This window comes from Aythya marila (genome assembly GCF_965140915.1).
Source record: "Aythya marila genome assembly, chromosome: 3".
Classification (NCBI taxonomy): domain Eukaryota; kingdom Metazoa; phylum Chordata; class Aves; order Anseriformes; family Anatidae; genus Aythya; species Aythya marila.
In genome coordinates, this window is record NC_139044.1 from 44123762 (window position 1) to 44141687 (window position 17926).

General features: G+C 39.1%; 1 protein-coding gene across 1 annotated transcript in view; it reads left to right on the forward strand.

The window, feature by feature from the left end:
* The first annotated feature begins 15755 nt into the window (after positions 1-15755).
* THBS2 (thrombospondin 2) overlaps positions 15756-17926 on the forward strand; it is a 32936-nt gene continuing 30765 nt past the window's right edge. The window contains exons 1-2 of the mRNA XM_082755955.1: positions 15756-15943; positions 17029-17103. Coding sequence (XP_082612081.1) covers positions 15937-15943; positions 17029-17103 — 82 coding nt within the window. The 5' untranslated portion in view covers positions 15756-15936. The remainder of the gene's footprint in view (positions 15944-17028; positions 17104-17926) is intronic.

Consider the following 17926-nt stretch of genomic DNA (forward strand, 5'->3'; position numbering starts at 1 on the left):
TATTTAAAATACTTGGAGCAGATAGAGTGTTACATTTTCATGAACATCCTCAGAACTTTTTTTAATACAGAGCCTAGGAGTACAGAAAAGCTACCACTTAGAGTAATACAAATTTCACCTTCCGAAAACAAGGAAATGCAATTAAGCTACCCACTCTGTTCTGCCTCTGTAGCACCCTCTTGTGCTGTATGCCATCTCTGTCCCTGCTCCTGATCCCCCTTCTCTCTCTGTACAATGATGTCTCCCAAATCTTTACTCTGAGCCAAAAAAGCATCTGAGAAGCATCTAGAAGTGTAATGAAGAGCTCATTCTACACGACCTATAGGAGGAATCCCTTGTCACCAGACTTGCCGAGTTGCTGTGCTTTGTCTATAGTCAATTCTGTTGGTCCGGAAGTATGCCAGTAAAATTCTAGCTATTACATCAGTGATCATTTCCTTGGAAAGTGTTCCTAAAATAAAACTGGAATTTGTATATAGATTTTCAAGCACCTAGAAATATTCTTCTGCATCCAAAACTATTGATGTTGTATCTAACAATGAGATCTTTGTATGCTCCAAACTTTCAGCTCTGAATGCACATATAATTCATATCTCAACACAGCTATAGTACAAGATCTATACATATTCCAGACCCTTCCTTATAACCTTTGTATTTTCTTTTCCCTGAAATACAAATCCAAATTTCTGGCCAGAAAATAGGCTCTTTTTGGTTGTGGCCCTGTCTGGATGACCTGTGGCTCAGGACACTGATGTAAATGGGTTCCATTCAGTTCTAAATGTCCATGTGAAACTTGCATTGGTTCTACAAAGTCCCCAAACATACATCTTAGCTTAGCTTCAGTGGGAGCAGCATGTCTCTCTGCTTCCTGGGCATTCAGCTGATGCAGTCATAGAGATTATTTGTTCTTTTTAAAGGTACTGAGCTTCAATTCACTTGATGCTTTTTCTGGCTTATTTTGTTAGCTGACATTGACCTTCTAACTTAAACCTTGAGAAGTTTTCTATGTGAACACCTTCCCACCACGCACTTGCCTGAAAGGCCAGAGCTGTTATGTGCTTGAGACATATTCTAAAAATCTAGGTTCATTTCAGGAAAGGTTGAGACAAAGTTTGAGCCTTAGGTGTATATGTAAAATGAAAGATCAAGAGACTCTGCATGGGGCTTCATAGGTACAAGAGGGGGACACTGGAACTCAAAATGATCTCGAACTTGCAACACTAACACTGCATCGCTGCCTCAGGAGGCCAATGATTTTCCAAACAGTCAGGGTTAATGTGAATTTTGGAGTACTTGGAACAGTCATCTTTTAAACGGTAAGCCACTGTCAGTCCCAACAGTATTTCAGTCTTTATGCTGGCACTGTTCCTGTGGAATTCAGTGACATTTCTGAGTAAATAATGATTAAAAACTGAGTATGGACATCAGAATTTGTTCCAATATAATATATATGTTGAGACAATACATGCTGCCATGTCAGCCCCAGAAATACGTGTTTTCCTGGCGAGACTTCCCAGTCTTATGTATAGTTTTACTGACCTCTTCACACTCCCTTCTAAACACAGCTGTAATGAGGAGTTACTTATGGCTGCCACTTTAAGTAAAGTTCTTTTCATGGCTGTGTCTAGGATACAGTTTAACAGTTGTCATTTGAGATCTCTTAAGTTTTGTGGGTGAGAAAACTAACAAAAAATCTTCATATTTATGGTGTAAGAAGCATAAGAGATTTTCCCAATAAATTTTACTCTTAGCAGAGAACCATTGCATAAAATGGATACACAGAACTGACACAAAAATATATCAAACAGACATGCAAAATTTTCCTGAAAAAAAAAAAAAATACAAAAGATCAGCTACACTTTTTATCTAGTGTTATTTTGTTTTACTTTTATTTTATTTTATTTTATGTTATTTTATTTTATTTTATTTATGCATACCACTTTACTGGAGCATTGAAGTTTTTCTGCAGGAGTTCTTTCTACTTTCTGAGGCTTATGAAATGAGCATCACATTTTATCTTCGTAATGCCTGCTCAAAGCATGAACTGTGTGTTTTCTGAGGTTTCTGCTTTGTTCTTTCAGCTTTAGAAAACTGTACTGATTCCAGTTCAATTTGCATGTGTCCATAAAGTAAATCCAAATTAATATGAATCAGTAGATTAAAGGTTTCTTTTCTTTGTTCAACATTACTTATCTTCAACCCTTTGGACTTGTCAGAGATCACCGATGTGGATATAAATTTCCTATTAGAATAATCACTCAACAGACTATGGTCTGACTAGGAAAATATCCTTGATCCTCCCTTCCTAAGAACATTCCTACACTGTGAGGGTCAAATTCTATTTCCTACTGACATAAATCTCTTGTTTTCTTAATATTTGACAGTGTAGTGAATCTGATACTTGCAGATTATACCACGGTATCCAGTAACAACTGCTATACGTATGATAGGAATGTTACAAGCAGTGCAAATTACAACATTGCTAGGTTAAGGCTACCTGATTCTCTTCTTATTGGCTTTTAAGTTTTTCCCTTGCTGATACTCTGAAATAAAAGTTTCTTGTTTTGAGGCAGTCACAATGCTTATTTTTTTAGGAAGCTTCAGAAAAGAAAAAAAAAAATGGAAAGGTTGTTTCTGAATTTCTGAGGTTGGAATGGGCCCCTCTTACGTCTGATTTCACCAACTCAAAAGTTGTTCTAAAAAAGATTTTGTACCCTCATTTTTTTGAATAATATTTCAAAATTCATTCAAAAGTCTTCACATTTTGTGGAACAAACAACTGTACTTAGCTACTGCATTTGGAAAACACCGGGCTGTTGAAGATGCATTGATATTTCTTAAAATTTTGCAGACCATTTCTTACTTTGCTCAGTACTGACTGCACCTCAGTCCCTAACAATGACATGCTAAGCTGTCTCCCAAAGCACCAACCTCACAAAGCCATGGAGCATATCACTCCCTGGGACTCTGGAGCTAAACAGGCTCTTTTCTGACACTGCTGATGTTTCTTGCCTTGGTCTTGGGCAGTTGAGAGCCCTGTTTTTCCTGGGCCCTGCATGTGTGAGCAGAGAGGAGCAAGAGCAAGTAGACTGACTTGTGACCAGCAAGAACACAGTTTAAGAGTTATTTTGAAGAGCAGAGACCAGGGGAATCAATGTTGAAAAGTAATGTTGGTCAGAAGAAGGACAGCAGATTTGGGGACTAGACATGAGAAGAAGGCAGGGAGGAGAAGATCTTGTGACTAGTGTCACATAAAGGAGACAGGTAAGGGGAGAGGGTTAGATGAGAGAGAATGGGGGTACAAAAGCAAAGGAGAAAGAAAGAATGTCCAGGAGAGAAGCTGGCTTGGTAAAGAACACATAGATAGCTTTAGGACTCTCACTGCAGAATTGAAGTTCTCAGTGTCAGGGTTCATGGCTCCCAAAAGTAACTGAAATCCACAGGGAAGTGTAGGCACATCCTTGTCCAAAACCTGAGTCATGATTTGGCCACTACTTCTCACACTGTCTGTGCAACCTGTGGAATAAGTCTGTGTGATGATCCAATCTTTGGATAAATGTGGTTTGATATGATATCTCTGTGTCTTTTTCAATGGGTTTTATAACACTCTGTGAACCTCTGCATAATGAGGTGTGGATACAAGGTCTGGAATAACTTGTGCTTTTTATGCTACCAGCCTGACTGTCTTGAAGGCTTATCTTGCTGTCATAGAGCTCAGAATGTCAATGAAAAATCAACTCCTCTTCCAAATCTTGCTTTTATGAGTCCAGCATTGATTTAAACATCAAGATCTATACCTGAATTTAGCACATTCTATCTTCCTGTGTCTCTGTGTGATGGACTCAAGGTCCTTATTCATTCATTCACTCTTGGAGTGTAAGTATGCTTTATTTTTGTCTTCACTGTCATTTTTATGTAGCTCTACTTTCCACATTTGTGTTCGTGGCTTGGGAGGACAGGTAGAAACTTGCTAATCAAAGAAAAAATTATGAATTCATAGCGGCTTCAAGCAGAAAAGGCTGAAAGGACCTTGGAAAAGTTAGATAGACAGAAACACTTATGGAAAAAAAAGTCTGCTTCAGGCTTATCAAAACAGTGTGTGAACTCTGACATCTCTGACATTTATTGTCACTATAACCTGTAATATTTGTCCATGTTTTGTTAGTTTTGGTCTTTGGTAAGAACCTCCAGATCTTGTTTACTTTAGTCTTCTTTTTAGGAAAGGAAAATCACATTCAGGAAATGCCCATATCTATGTGTTAACCGTAGATGGAGTCTTCTATCAAAGTCTTGTAAAACCAACTTCTAAATTAAGTGAGAAAAGTTTTTATAGTTACAGCAGCTCCATTACCCACCATAATTGGAATTCTTTAAAATCTCTTTTCTACTTGATATCTTTTATTCCTTAGCAACACAAGTTTTAAAATTCTTATAGATCTTCTCCTTTTCCTCATTGTAATAAGGTGTGTGTGTGTGTGGGGGGGGGGGGTGACCTGGTGTTTTTTTTTTTGTTTGTTTGTTCGTTTGTTTGTTTTTTTCTTTTCCCAACCTGGTATAGAGTCCTTTTTACCATCTTCGTAAATTTATCTGAAGCTGTAGAATGGGCCTAGTCAGGGAACGTCCATAAGACAATACTGTTCTGGTTGACAAGATCCTGTGCCATGACCTGGTTACCTCTTTTACAACGCATAAGCGTACACCAAATCTGCTTTCTATCATGAAGGCAGATGACTAAACGCAGTTGTGAAATAGGTTGTCTATAAAGCAATCCAGTAAAGATCAAAGAAGATCTCGCACTGGCCTCATGTTATGAAAATTCTTAAACACATTTCCTTTTGGCTGTGTGTTCATCCTCACACAGACTTCTGTGATGCAGAAGTCTGATGACTTTTTAATTATATCTGGGACTGAATTTCTAAGAAAATCAGCACTCTAACCAGTCCAAACCTCAGAAAAGAGTATTCATTGTCTTTTTTCCAACAAATAATCTGAGATCATTTTGTTTTGTGGCAACACTGACATTCTTCCACGGATCTGGCTTTTTGGAGGCCATATGTCTAATACAGTTGGAAGCTGTATTCCTGGCAGAACTAATCACTGCAGATTTATATCTTAAGGTCAGACTGTGTCCTAACAGGAGCAGAAATCACTATTGTGTGTTTAAAAGAAAGATGAAAGACATCCTCTTAACTGAAATAGTAGCAATGGACAACTTGAGTACCTATGGCTATGACACTGTCATTAGCCAAAATGTCTTTCAAGCTTGTGGACAGTGTTTGAACTACAACCACTGCACAATTAATTTTAATGTTTCTCTCTGATGTGTTAAAGCTGTCAATCTTCTGATCATTTCATAGCAGTCTCTTAAGCAACACACAACAGAGATATATGTGACCCAAATCCACATCCTGTTCATGAAGGGCTGATGCACATCAGGAAGGTAGGATGAAAAGGTGAGCTTATCCTCCAGCATCGAAAAAAAAACCTTGTAAGTGGGGCTTTGGCCACATGGCATAAATAGCCTTGTCTTCTGATTATGTGCATCAGCTCCCTTCAGCCAGTGATTTAAGAGACCAGAAGTTGGAAGCAGTAGTTGGCTGAATGTATCTTACTCCATTGTCCATATATCCCTTGTTATTGACACTGCATGGAAGTACCCTCAGTCAGGGTAAAGAGATTGCATCATTTTCATTTGCAGAGTGAAATCCACTCTTGTAGAGGTGGTGTCTAAGTTCATTTCATAATCCATAAGGCTGAAATACTAATTCTAATCACAGGCCAGGCAGTTCAATTTTTATTAATCACTAAAAATATGTTTTCCTACAAACAATGAATTCCAATCTAATTTTGGCACACAAAATGTACATGCAACTATTCATGTTCCAAATATTCTGCTAATTTACATACACTGGAAATTAATCTGAGAAACGCATAGCAACAAGAGAGAACTAATTTAATAAAAGAAATGGATCAGGATTTAGTTATCTATCTGTGATGATGCAAAGAATAAATAGTTTTTAAATATATATATATATTTTTTTCTTTATGTGGCCTCATGAGGACTCATACTAGTGTAACTGCAGCATAGCTATAGTTCTCAGTCAAAGAGACTAATGCAAGGCATGTGTCTTGCTGCTTACTTCCTGTCTGAAGAGAACTGTTTTGTAGTTGATTAAAATGTTTCTTCAAGATCAAACCTGAACAGGACTATAGACTGCCTATTAAAATCTTATCACAGTAGTGTTCTGCAAGCCATATGGAAAAATGGTCTTTTTAGTTCTGTCTAAGAGCCTTTAAAAGGAACATTTTGAAAAAAAATCTGTTATATTTCATCTAGTATACAAAATTTAGTGGTAGGAATATCACTTCCCCTCCTGTATTCTATAAAGGCATTGAATAACTAACCCCACACAGAAGCCTGTTTTCTATGAATTACAGAACTATATCTCCATAGACTTGTTCTCTATGAACAAGGAACTTTGAAGGTGTGTTGGGTAGCTAAAAAAAAAAAGGGGGGGGGGGGGCACAATTACTAGTTATTTTGAATGTGGGAGCCAATTGCATTTTATTATCATTGTGGATATCTGAAAGGATAAGGGAAGATATATAGCCAGTTATGTGTAAAAATATCTTTAATTCTTCTGGGATTCATAAAGTGATAGCTGGGCAACTCACTCTGCCATCCTTAAATACCAAATGGCCACAGACATTCTGGGGACCAAAAGGAGAAAGAAGCTGAACAATGACTAATACAATATGGTATTTGTATAATTTAACAGAAGTATTTCTCAAAGTTACACTATTTATTTCGCAGGAAAAATATGGTTGAGTTTTTCTATCTTTGTCTTTTATACCAAGACAGCACTTAGGAGGAAAGTACAAAAATACGGTCTCTTCTTATTTTCTATATTGGCATTTCTTACTCCGTAAGAATAAGTCCATAGTCTTATTTATACAGCAAGTTCTATTTTAGTCAGAGACAAGAATGTCTGTGTGTGCAAAACCATCAACATTTCCTTTTGAAAATAATTGTAACAGGAGAAATAGTAAGTAATTAAAATGATTTAGATTTTCAGGGTATCTTCCACCTCAAAATATAGAAACACTCCCAGGCACAACTAATCTATCAGGTGAATATTTTCATGAGGAAAGTAAGAAATATTACATACACTATAGAAAAAAATAGATCTTGCCAATTACTAGAAATATATATATTTTTTTCTTGATTACAACATACAAATTCAACAATGTTGTATGTATTAGAATTTTAGAATTTTTCATTAGCTCATGGGCAAAGATTTAATTTTCTTCAAGAACAGAATCAAGAAAATCATTAAATGTTTTTCTGAGCAAAATATATATAAAGTCTTCTGTTATCACATGTATTAAGTGTTTGTCAGTTATTTTTTGTAGAATCTTTTCAGTGTAGATCCATCACAGATACAAAGCAGTTGTAAAAAAGTCATAGTAATTGTTGTGGTTGTAGTAATAGTTGAAAAAGACACTGTGTGGCTGAGGAGCTAGTAATGTAGAGAGGTCCTACAAGGGTGTCTTCTTGACACAATTTTGTTCAGTAATTGTATGTACCAGAAACTATATACTAAAAATGCTGAGAATTTCAGATAACACAAAATTTTGAGGTGGTCTCCCTTAAGAACACATATCTTAATCCAATGAAATGTGACACCGAAGGAAACAGTGACTTTAACGAAGATTTGTAAAGGGTAATGATGTGATAATTAATTGAACAACACATCCAGGACTATGTTAGGATTATGAAAGGCCATGCAAACATTGGACATACATGCATTGGCAAATACCAAGTAAGGCAGTGAATATGACTATTCATTTGACTGGAAAACTCTATACATTTCTTGTGTTCATAATATATATATATATAAATATATATATATAAATTTTAAACAAAAGGGGGAAAAAAAGAAAAGGAATAGGAAAAAAGGAAAAAAAGAATAAAATAGAAGCAGAATGAAAATATCTGAGATGAAAGAAAAGCTCAGAGCATAACATGCTTAAATTTACATCATAAAATAAACTTTGTACCAGGACTCGGAAGAAACTGGCATAGGAGTTCCCAAACCCAGCAGCAAATAATTTGAGTGAACCTGTCTCATCTGGGACAGTCTCACAGGAAATGGGGAAAATTAATGTAAATGTATTTCATACAGGAGAAGAGGGAGCAAATAAGATCTCAGTAATACACAGAGTTTAGAGTAAATACCAAAACCAAGAATAAAAAACAATGGGGAGAAAACTGGACAAAAGCAAGATGAATTTACCAAAGGAAGCTCATGGTGTCATTTGTGAACATATAGTACACGATTAATCAAAGTAAATAAAAGTAAAGCAACACATTTTTACCCAAGCACACATCTTTGAACAAGCGCAGTATTATTATTATACAAATGCATTATCAGAACACCATGTTAACTTCACTAGGAGAAATTTCAGTTTCCTTCTGGTCTTTTGACTAATATGAAGCCATTTAATTACTCAATGTGTGAATTTTAATTACTCAAAGAGTGAAACAGAACTAACAACAAATAAAAAGTAATTAATAATAATAAAAAATAGTGGATAACTTGCAAGAACGGGCAAAGTTCCTGTTGTGAAAGTCTATCCTAAGAGTGTAGAAAAAACCAAAAGATCAGTCTGCAACAAATATCAGCTGGATTATTGTGTGTGGAGATATATTGTCTTGTTTCTGGTGTATGCTGTAATAAATATTTTTCCCATTGCTCCAGTTTCCCCAACATGTCATTATACAACCATGTCAGATTGAGTAGGCTATGTTTATAATCAGAGCAAATTTCTTCCTGTTCACTTTTTAAGAGTACCAGAGACAGACACAGTGGAACAAGGAACATACATAACAGCAAAACTGATTTTCTTCTCCTTTGAACTACTTCAAAGTTTGTTTTTTTTAACTGATTTAATTCTGTTTAGACAATGGCTTTTGGAGCCACTGAAAAGCAAACTGGATGCTTATAAGCATGAGTACTATAAGAGTCCACACTTTAAAAATGTATGCCAATGTATTGTTAGGGAAGTGATGGTGTGCTTCCTGGGGAGGTGAAATGCTGCCATCTGACTCCTCTGACCATTCACAGCTAAGCAAGATAATTTGTATTTTAGATATTCATCGGCAACGCAAGAAGTGTGTATACATACAAGCACACTCAAATAATTAATGTGTTTAAGGGAAGCTGCGGTCTGTGTGGAGATGTTCTTTAGAGAGACAAAACTCAGAGTAAATATATATATACTTATATATATGGGAATTATTTGCTCAGCTTTAATTATCATAATCATTATCAGGCCACAGCTGAATGAAGCTCTTTCTCCTGGTTAGTCCCACAGCCGGCTGTAGTATTTTCATGAATTGCTTTCTTTCATCTCTTCACTTTATCCTGTGGGACCCATGTCTCTATCTGTGGGAGTTTTTTGCACATATGGAGAGATATCGAACCTCCAGACTGTTCTCTTTGGCCTTTCAAATTATTTTTGCAATCAATTTCAATTCTTTAAGTATGTTTTTTCTTGCCTTGTTGGGGCTTTCATCCATTCAGTTTCTCTTCCTTGTTTTGCCTCTTGATCTTTTCAGAATCTGTGAGACCCTTGTTTCAGGAATGCACTGTACCTGCTCAGACCACACTTTCATGCTGGCCACACTGCAGCACCTACAGAAAAATGGAGGGCAAGGGGAAGGGTGCAGATGCCAGGTGCCTTGCCAGAAGGAGGGAGGGAGTGTGGCAGATGCAACACCCTTGGGCACGGGGGCTTCAGGTCTGCCCAGGAGGGGGGCTCCCATCCTGTGTTCCTACCTAATGTCCCCACAGAATGGTTCCCAACAGTCACCACATGCAAGAGTGGGAATAACCTGAACATCATGGTACAGTTGTGTGGGTAAGCAAGGAGCTGACATGATTCTGATGAAACATAAACATGAGTCTCCAATAAAAATCCTTTTCAGAGTGAGATCATATAAATGTTTGCTATAACCTGTTAAGACCTCAGGAAGTGTTTAGTATTTTATTTCACTTAAATATGTGGAAAGGCACTTGGACTTCAAAAACTCCCCCTCTCTCACCTCCTACTGAAATTAATGTCATCTGGTCACCTGGACACTTCTTATATCTGGGCTGAACCACTGAAGTTATCATTTTAGTTGTATTCATTTGCTCCGAAGCTAAACTACTACTAAGTTCAGTGTGTTTTACTTCTAAATATGGATTAAATCACATTGGCTAAAAGCTTTGAGATTTGGGCTATCTTTAAACATAAGTAAATATATCAGAATGAATTCCATTTGATATACAGAAATCAAAAGACAGCAAATAAAATAAGAATGATAATATTACAGCCCAGATAATAAGGCTAGTCAGTCATAGTTGTTTAAAAGTCAATGCTTTAGTGATGTATCCTATTCCTGTTATAACTGAAAATAGCAATACCTTTGCTCTATAACAAAATTATAGTAAAGAAAAATCTTTGGGTAACAAATCTGTTCTGAAACAGGTAAAAATATGTATTTATTTATTTAGAACCCAGAGCAGCAGAGTGGGATTTACTGAACATTTTCAGTGCTCATTTGCATTGCACTTGGTAGGGGAATGTTCTTTTTTGGACACTGAAATATTTGGCAACCCTACCATGTTCAGCAGCTCATATTAGGGGAAAGAATACCAACATTCTGTAAAAAAGGTTAAGGACACATTCAACTCTTTGTAGAAGAACACTCGTTTTGTCTTATGCACTGTAAGGATAGGGGAAAAAAAAAGGTTTCCTGTTTTAAATTTCTGACTGTGAGTTAGAAGTCTAGGACTCCACTTCCTGCTCATTCCACAAGTTATTGTGGGATATTAGTTAAGTAATATAGGAACCAATTTAGCGAAAAGCTCATACGTGTGCTTAGTTTTAAACTCAAAGTTGTCTGGCTAACAGCACTGAGCATGCTTTTATGTATAAGCCCTTCATTGAGTAGAGACTAGGTTTGTAAATGGGTGGTAGTAAGATTTACCTCTTTGACAAGATTGTTGCAAAAGTATACTAGCTGGTACTTGTAAAGCCCAAGGCCATTTCCTCTGACAGAAGGTGTCAGCACTTTTATCTGGATACATTTTATACCTGGAAATTATTTAAATAAGGTTGGAAATGGAATACTTCTCTATCTGAATAATAATAATAATAAAATAATAATAATTAAAAAAATGGAAAACTAAGTATCTGGTGATGATGTCCACTTATTCTGACCACTTTTGCACCAGAACTTAAATTAAACCATATGTAATGGTTTATCAAGAATAAATTTCTTCCTCATCCTAGATGAATTCACTCTCGCCCATGTAATTTATTCTGGTGTTAAAAATCTTCGTTTATCTGGAGTACTTCCAGCAACACCCTGGTCTGAGGAACCACTCAGGTCTTTCTCCCTATCAGTAAAAGCTCATTCAGAAAACTGAATGGCTGAGTCACATGCTAATCTGAAGTCATCTGTTTTCATTTTGTAACCCTGTTATAAGTGAATTATGAAAATCAAGCCTTGCCACAAAAAAAAAAAAAAAACAAAAAAAAAAAACAACAACAACAAAAAAAACCTTATTGCTGTATCTCATGTATTTGGGGAAAAAAAAAAAGTGTAATCTCCATTTTAACGCTGAATTTCAAGGATCTTACATTAATAGAAATACAGAACTTTAAACCACAGCAGCTCCAGCAGCACTTGCAAAGAAAGCCCAGGGATTCATAGAGTTCAGGGGTTGCTGATGCATTCAATCTAACCTACATAGCAGAGGCATGGAGTCTTACCCCACTGCTCTTGTATTGCTATCACTAACAAGCTGCTCAGAAATGGTCAGCAGTTCCAGGGGCAATACTTCACCTTTGAGCGTGTGAAAATGATTACATTTATGAGATTAATTCACTTGTGTAGAAATGACACAAGCAATCAACAAATTATGCTGCAATTATTGCTATAATTTTTAATCTGGAGTACAGAAAGAAGTTGATGTTTTCTATAAAAGGAAGCTCATTTCCTGTACAATCAACACTGGTGAACCAGTGCTGACAAACATCTATCTGAGTGCTCATATTGCTGTCTTCTCATTCTGGTATGTCTATATGACACTAAATATAGTCGTGAAGAAGCATTCTGTACAGCCTAAACCAACAGCCAGTAGTATTGCTGTTCTCAACGGAACTGCAGTAATAAGTGGTTTTCAACAAAATGATGATCTTACACATTTATAGGGTCTTTGAAATTACCTTTGTGGGAATAATGTAGCTATCATACTTATTAGAACTTATTAGTGTATCATATGGCATCTGATATTCACTGATGTTGGAGACTGTAAGACATGGGCAGACACTGCCTTAATGAACAAAAGACTATGTGCAGACACAGAAGTGACAGTCCTAAGTTTATCATTAGTTTGTTGGATGAGCCTTGCAACCTTCTTCCTTTCTGCTTCTCTGGCTTATGTAAATATGCACAGATAGATTTAAAAAGGCTCTAGAAGAGCTAATCCATGCCATTACTCATGATAATGATGACAATTTATCTTTGCTTGATCTTATTAATTTTTGTTATTTCTTTGAATTAAGCAGGATGATGGAAATAGAGTGCAACTAACTAACCTCAAGTACTTCCTGTGAAACATGAAACCTCTATCTAATGCTTTCAAAAATTAAAAATAGGAATCATTCATTTATCTTCATTTATAAACATTTTTAAAAAAAAGCATTGATCCACTATTTTGCATATGTGTAGTCTACAGTAAAAAGAAGTTAAAGTTTTTACACAATCAGTGATGTAATTAAGAAGCTCTTGTGGCATTCATCAAAGTAATCTCTCTCTTCAGATGTTTGACTCTGCTGAAGCTACTGGGAAAAATTCATCATGCCAGTCGGACAGCGTTCCAGAATTTTTATCAGCATCAGATGAAAATCCAGGACTGCAGGATAAGACTTGAAGGACTCTTACAACATATTTGTGCAATTAGCTTCATTTCAATGAGTGGGATTGCTTTTGTGTGTGGGGTGAAATGTTGATCAGGACTTCACCCAGCAAAAGTCATGGAATTCGTCTTCTGGCACAGTTCCACAACATCTTCAATGTTGTCAGAAAAGTAGTCCAAAAATTTCTAGTATGTATAACATATTCCACTTTCTTCAGTGGGATTTCTTCTAATGCAGGAGAGCACAAGTCTTGCCCTACTGTAAGCTAAGACAGAATGTCAGCAATAAACTTTTTGGCAAAAACTATAACTATTTGATAGAGATCCATCACAGTTCTTTCTGAGACAGTGCGGAACCAGACTGACTGGGGTCCTGCCATTCCCCAGTGATTTTCAGTAATGCATGCTTACATGATGCTCACATGATCCAAAATGGCAGTCCTTAAGACTGGTGCAGAAGGAAAAAACAATAATAATAAAAAAGAAAATAAGAAAAAACAAACAAACAAACAAAGAGAACAAAACAACAACAAACAACACAAACAAACAAACAAAAAAACAGAAGACAGAAAGAGGTGTCAAAGAAATGAGAATTTAAGTGCCTGTGCTTATGTATGATGGGCCAGTCTGAAGCAAAACACAAGAAAGGTAAAACACTGAATGAAACCATTCATATGAGAATGTTACTTCACTAGTGTTCCTAACTGTAAGCAAATCTGACTTTATGATCTCTGTAATTATCACTGCTCATTTTCAGACTCTACCTAAAGAGCAGGTAGATTGAGAAACATGAACACAACTCCGTTTGCATGTATATATTGTCTAGCAGGGGAAAGAAGCATGTGCATTCATTGCTGTGAGCCTTTCTGTCAGGAATCCTGGACTGAAGATGATGTTTACCTCTTTAAAGGTGGCCAGGGAAAAGTAAGCAGTGAGCATTTTCACAGTCGTGGAAAGAACAGAAGCAAATCTGTCGTCTCAAAGGTCATCATCCTATATATAAATCACTCAGCTTGAAACAATATGCTATCAATCTTTCATTCCTTCAACGCCCACAGAGATGGAAAGAAGAGTTTTATTATGTGGTAGCTGGTTAAAAGCAATCAGGATAAAATTTATCTCTTAAGTTTGCACTTTTTTACTGACTTGAAAATTTCCACTGTAAAAAGTGTTCTTATATGAATGTACCAATAGTAAACTGAATTATCTCAGATATCTTCTAGTCTCTTAAATTCTTTGCTGCCCTCTCTTCTCCAACTGTGAACCCAGACTACAGTTGTGCCAGTGCTGTTCAAAGTCCTGTGGAAAACGCATTGCACAGCTACATATATAAAGACTAACTCTTAGTATGGGGCGGGGGGGGGAGGGGGGGGGGAATGAGTAAACGCAGTAGAATTTGAGGTTTTGTGAACTTCATTAGCTAGTTTTTTAAATTCTTGAGGTTTCGCAAAACTGAAAACCAAATGTCTTAGGAAGACAAAAAAGCCCTCTCCCTCCTAGCTTGGCTCAGTCCCCTGGACCCTGTGAGAAAGGGGAAAGTTCCTTGGCTCCCACTACCCTGCAAGGCCCAGGCCAGCCAAGTTGGAAGGAGCTTCCATGGCAGAAAGCAAGACAGTGATGCTTGCGTTGGCGTTTTCTGCTCTAGTGACAGACTGAGCCTTTTGAAGTCTTCTGAGTTTTGAAAGAGCAACATGTTTTTCTACTGGAATTTCAAATTGTGTTTAAAACTTTGATGGCTTTCTATTCTTTCTCTGTATTATTTTTTTTAAAGTATTTGTGGTGTTTATCCACGTATACATTTGATGGGGCTCCACTCTCCGGATTCGTCACACCTCTCAGAGCCCAAATCCATGCCTCTTCTCATCAGCTACAAGATCCTTCCACAGATATTGTGCAAGCCCAGATCAGGCCTCTGCAGTGGGGGTCCTGGTCTTCTCGTTTGACTTCTGAAACTTTTCCATGTTTCAGGGCAGGTTCTGTGGACACACTGCAGGGATTCCTTCTCCTGCTCCACTGACGCCTGCAGCGCGATGGCTGCTCCTCAGCAGGGTGACCTGCTGGTGTGTGAGACCTTGTTGTGGAGGCACTTTCCAGTTTTCCACACTGGGCGCAACACCTGAGTGAGATTTCTCATGTGCTCACGTTAGCCTGAGGGATGGCTCCCTCCATAAGAAACATGAAGAAAGCCCCAATTCCTTGGGGTCAGCAGGGACCAGTGCTCCACGGGGAGCCAAGAGGGGCCGGGGTGCTTGGGCTCACTTGAGAAACAATTGCCTGACAAACGGCAGGGGGACAGCGCCCAAGGCAGCCTTTGTGCTGCCGCCGTAACGTAAAAATATTTAAAAAAATGGGATGAAAACGAGAGGATTCGGTGCTGGGGACGGCTTAGCCGAGCCCTGAGCCACTGAGGTGCCGGGGAGCGCCGGCCGGGCCGGGCCGGGCCGGAGGGTCCGCAGTCGCTCTCCCCGCCCGCCGCCCGAGGGGACGGGGCTCCCGGCCGCTCTCGGGGCCCGGCGGCGGCTCCCGGGGGCTCCGCAGCGGCCCCTCCGCCTCTCCCTCTCCCCTCTCGCCCCGGGGGGCCCGTCCCGCCTCCCGCACCGCCCCTCCGCAGGGCGGTCGCGGGGCGGTGCGGGGCAGGGGGCCGGGCTCGCCGCCGCCTCGCAGGTAGGCGAGAGCGGGCGGCCCGGCGGGGAGGGGGCGGCGGGGGGCGGATAGGGGGCGAGGGGGGGCCGTGTCACCGCCGCCGAGCAGCGAGCCGGGGGCGCGCCCCGGCGCCGCTGATTGACAGCGGGGCCCGGCCCGCAGCCCATAAAGGCGGCGGCGCGGGGCGCGGGGCCGCGGAGGGACGTGCGACGGCGGCTGGGAACCGCGATCCGCTCCGCTGCGCGCCCCGCTCCGCACCCCGCTCCGCCCGAGTCGACCCCGGAGCAGGCAGAGCCTCCTCGCCCCGGCGGCTCCCCCCATGCCAGGTGAGGCGCTGGGCGCCGTGCCTCTCCGAGGTGCACCCCCGGGGGGCTGCTCCGGTGGGCTTCGCCCTGGGCTACGGAGCCTGGAGGTTGGGGATGAGGCGACCCGACCTGGGACAGGGACAGGGGTATTTGTTCTGGGCATTGCCCCACGGGGAGGTGCTGGGTGTGCGGGGTGCTGCAGGTAACGCGCATCCCCGGTGAGCGCAGCCCCGTCCGTATCAACAGACGCGAGAAATCAGAGGAGCTGCGGGAAAAAAAAAAAAAAAGAAATCGCTGACAGCTAAAGGTGGTATCCCCGAGTGCTTCCAAAAACGTGTGGAGCGCTGGGAGTGTTGGAGCCGGAGGTGTGTGCGAAGTGAGTGTCTGCCTGTCCAAGCGAGTGAGAGCACACGCGTGTGGAGATGCAGTTACATGGCTTTGCGCCGTACAGCGCCGCGGGGCGAAAATAGCATCGCGTTGGAAGTCACTTTCTCCAGCTATGATTGCGTACAGAGGGCGGTAGGAATGGGTAAATGATATGTGTGTGAGAAGGGGAGAGGCGTTTCTGTGAAGACACTGGAAAAGGCACTGAATGAAAACTATCCCTAGCGATTAAAACTAGCGTTTAGTGAGGTCCCATTGTCCTGCAAGGGTTTTCATCTGAATGAGAAATTTCAGCCTTGTGATCCAACGTAAAGTTGCAGCTATTAATATGCTGTATATCAAACAGTATCATGTGGTCCCTATGCCACCTGATAAAAAGATTGTGCAGAAAAAATGTAGTTTCTGTGTGGCTTTCTTCTTTTTCTTGTTTTTCTTTTCTTTTATTTATTTATTTATTTATTTATTTATTTATTTTCTGGTAGGGTCATTTACATGAAAAGGAGCCTTACTGTCAAGAGTTCTTCATCCTTTCAACTGATGCCACTTTCCTTCTGGCATCAGTAATGAATAAGCACAACAATAATCAAAAAAGATAGGAATTTGATTTCCTATGTGTAGTTGGGGTATATAATGAGAATTCTGCTTACGTTCCTAAGGCAAATTAAAATATTTGTACTTGATAAAGGTTATTTCCCTAATACTTCTTTTTGGTTTATTTATAGGAGTTATGGTGCAGAGGAGTGGGCTGTTGTGGCTTGCTGTCTTGATAACCCTGTGGGTTTCCTCAGATGCTCAGGGTAAGTTCTTAGCGAGATATAGTTAACTCACAAAGCTAAAACTTGGTGTAGAAATAGTCCTATCTGACATACATTAGGCACAGTAAACATATATGACTTTTAAGTGTCTGGAATTGTAGTTACTGAGGCTTTTTTTTTTTTTTTAGATGTATCTAGTTACTGCTAAATGAAGATTTCCTAATAAATACTTTAAATTTTCTCTTTAGAAATCATTGATTGAAATGTATATAATCTCAGAAGTAATTGTTATTATACTCTTCTCTGCAGTATAAATGTATTGTGCAATAAACAGAATCACTTGGGATGAACTTTTTAAAAAGATGGAATTAAAGAAATAAACCTCTACAGACCAAGTATAACTAGAATGTAATTTGGCACAGTGCCAGGCCATCATTTACATCTGATTTCTTGTCCTGAAACTTTAAAATGCACATCTCTTGCTTCCTGTTGTCACATGGCCACATGACTTCTCATCATTTGATTTTTGTTAGCTCATAGTCAAAATATAGAAATTGGCTCAGCTTCCTTATCCATTCATATATGTAAAAATATCTACTGATTACATCATTACATGCATCTATGCATAGACACATACATGAACATACAGTTCATGAACATTATGTACAATTGTGTATTATATAGTGATATAAATTGTATAGTCATATGTTTAGTTATATGATGGAATACTGATACCTACAGACATAAAAGAAGAGAGGTGTCATGTAAATGAAACTGACAGATAGAAAATACTATTCACTTGCATAGTAGTAAAGCAACTATGTTTGTGGAGGTAGGAGAGTACCAAATTTGCTCTGCTGTTCTT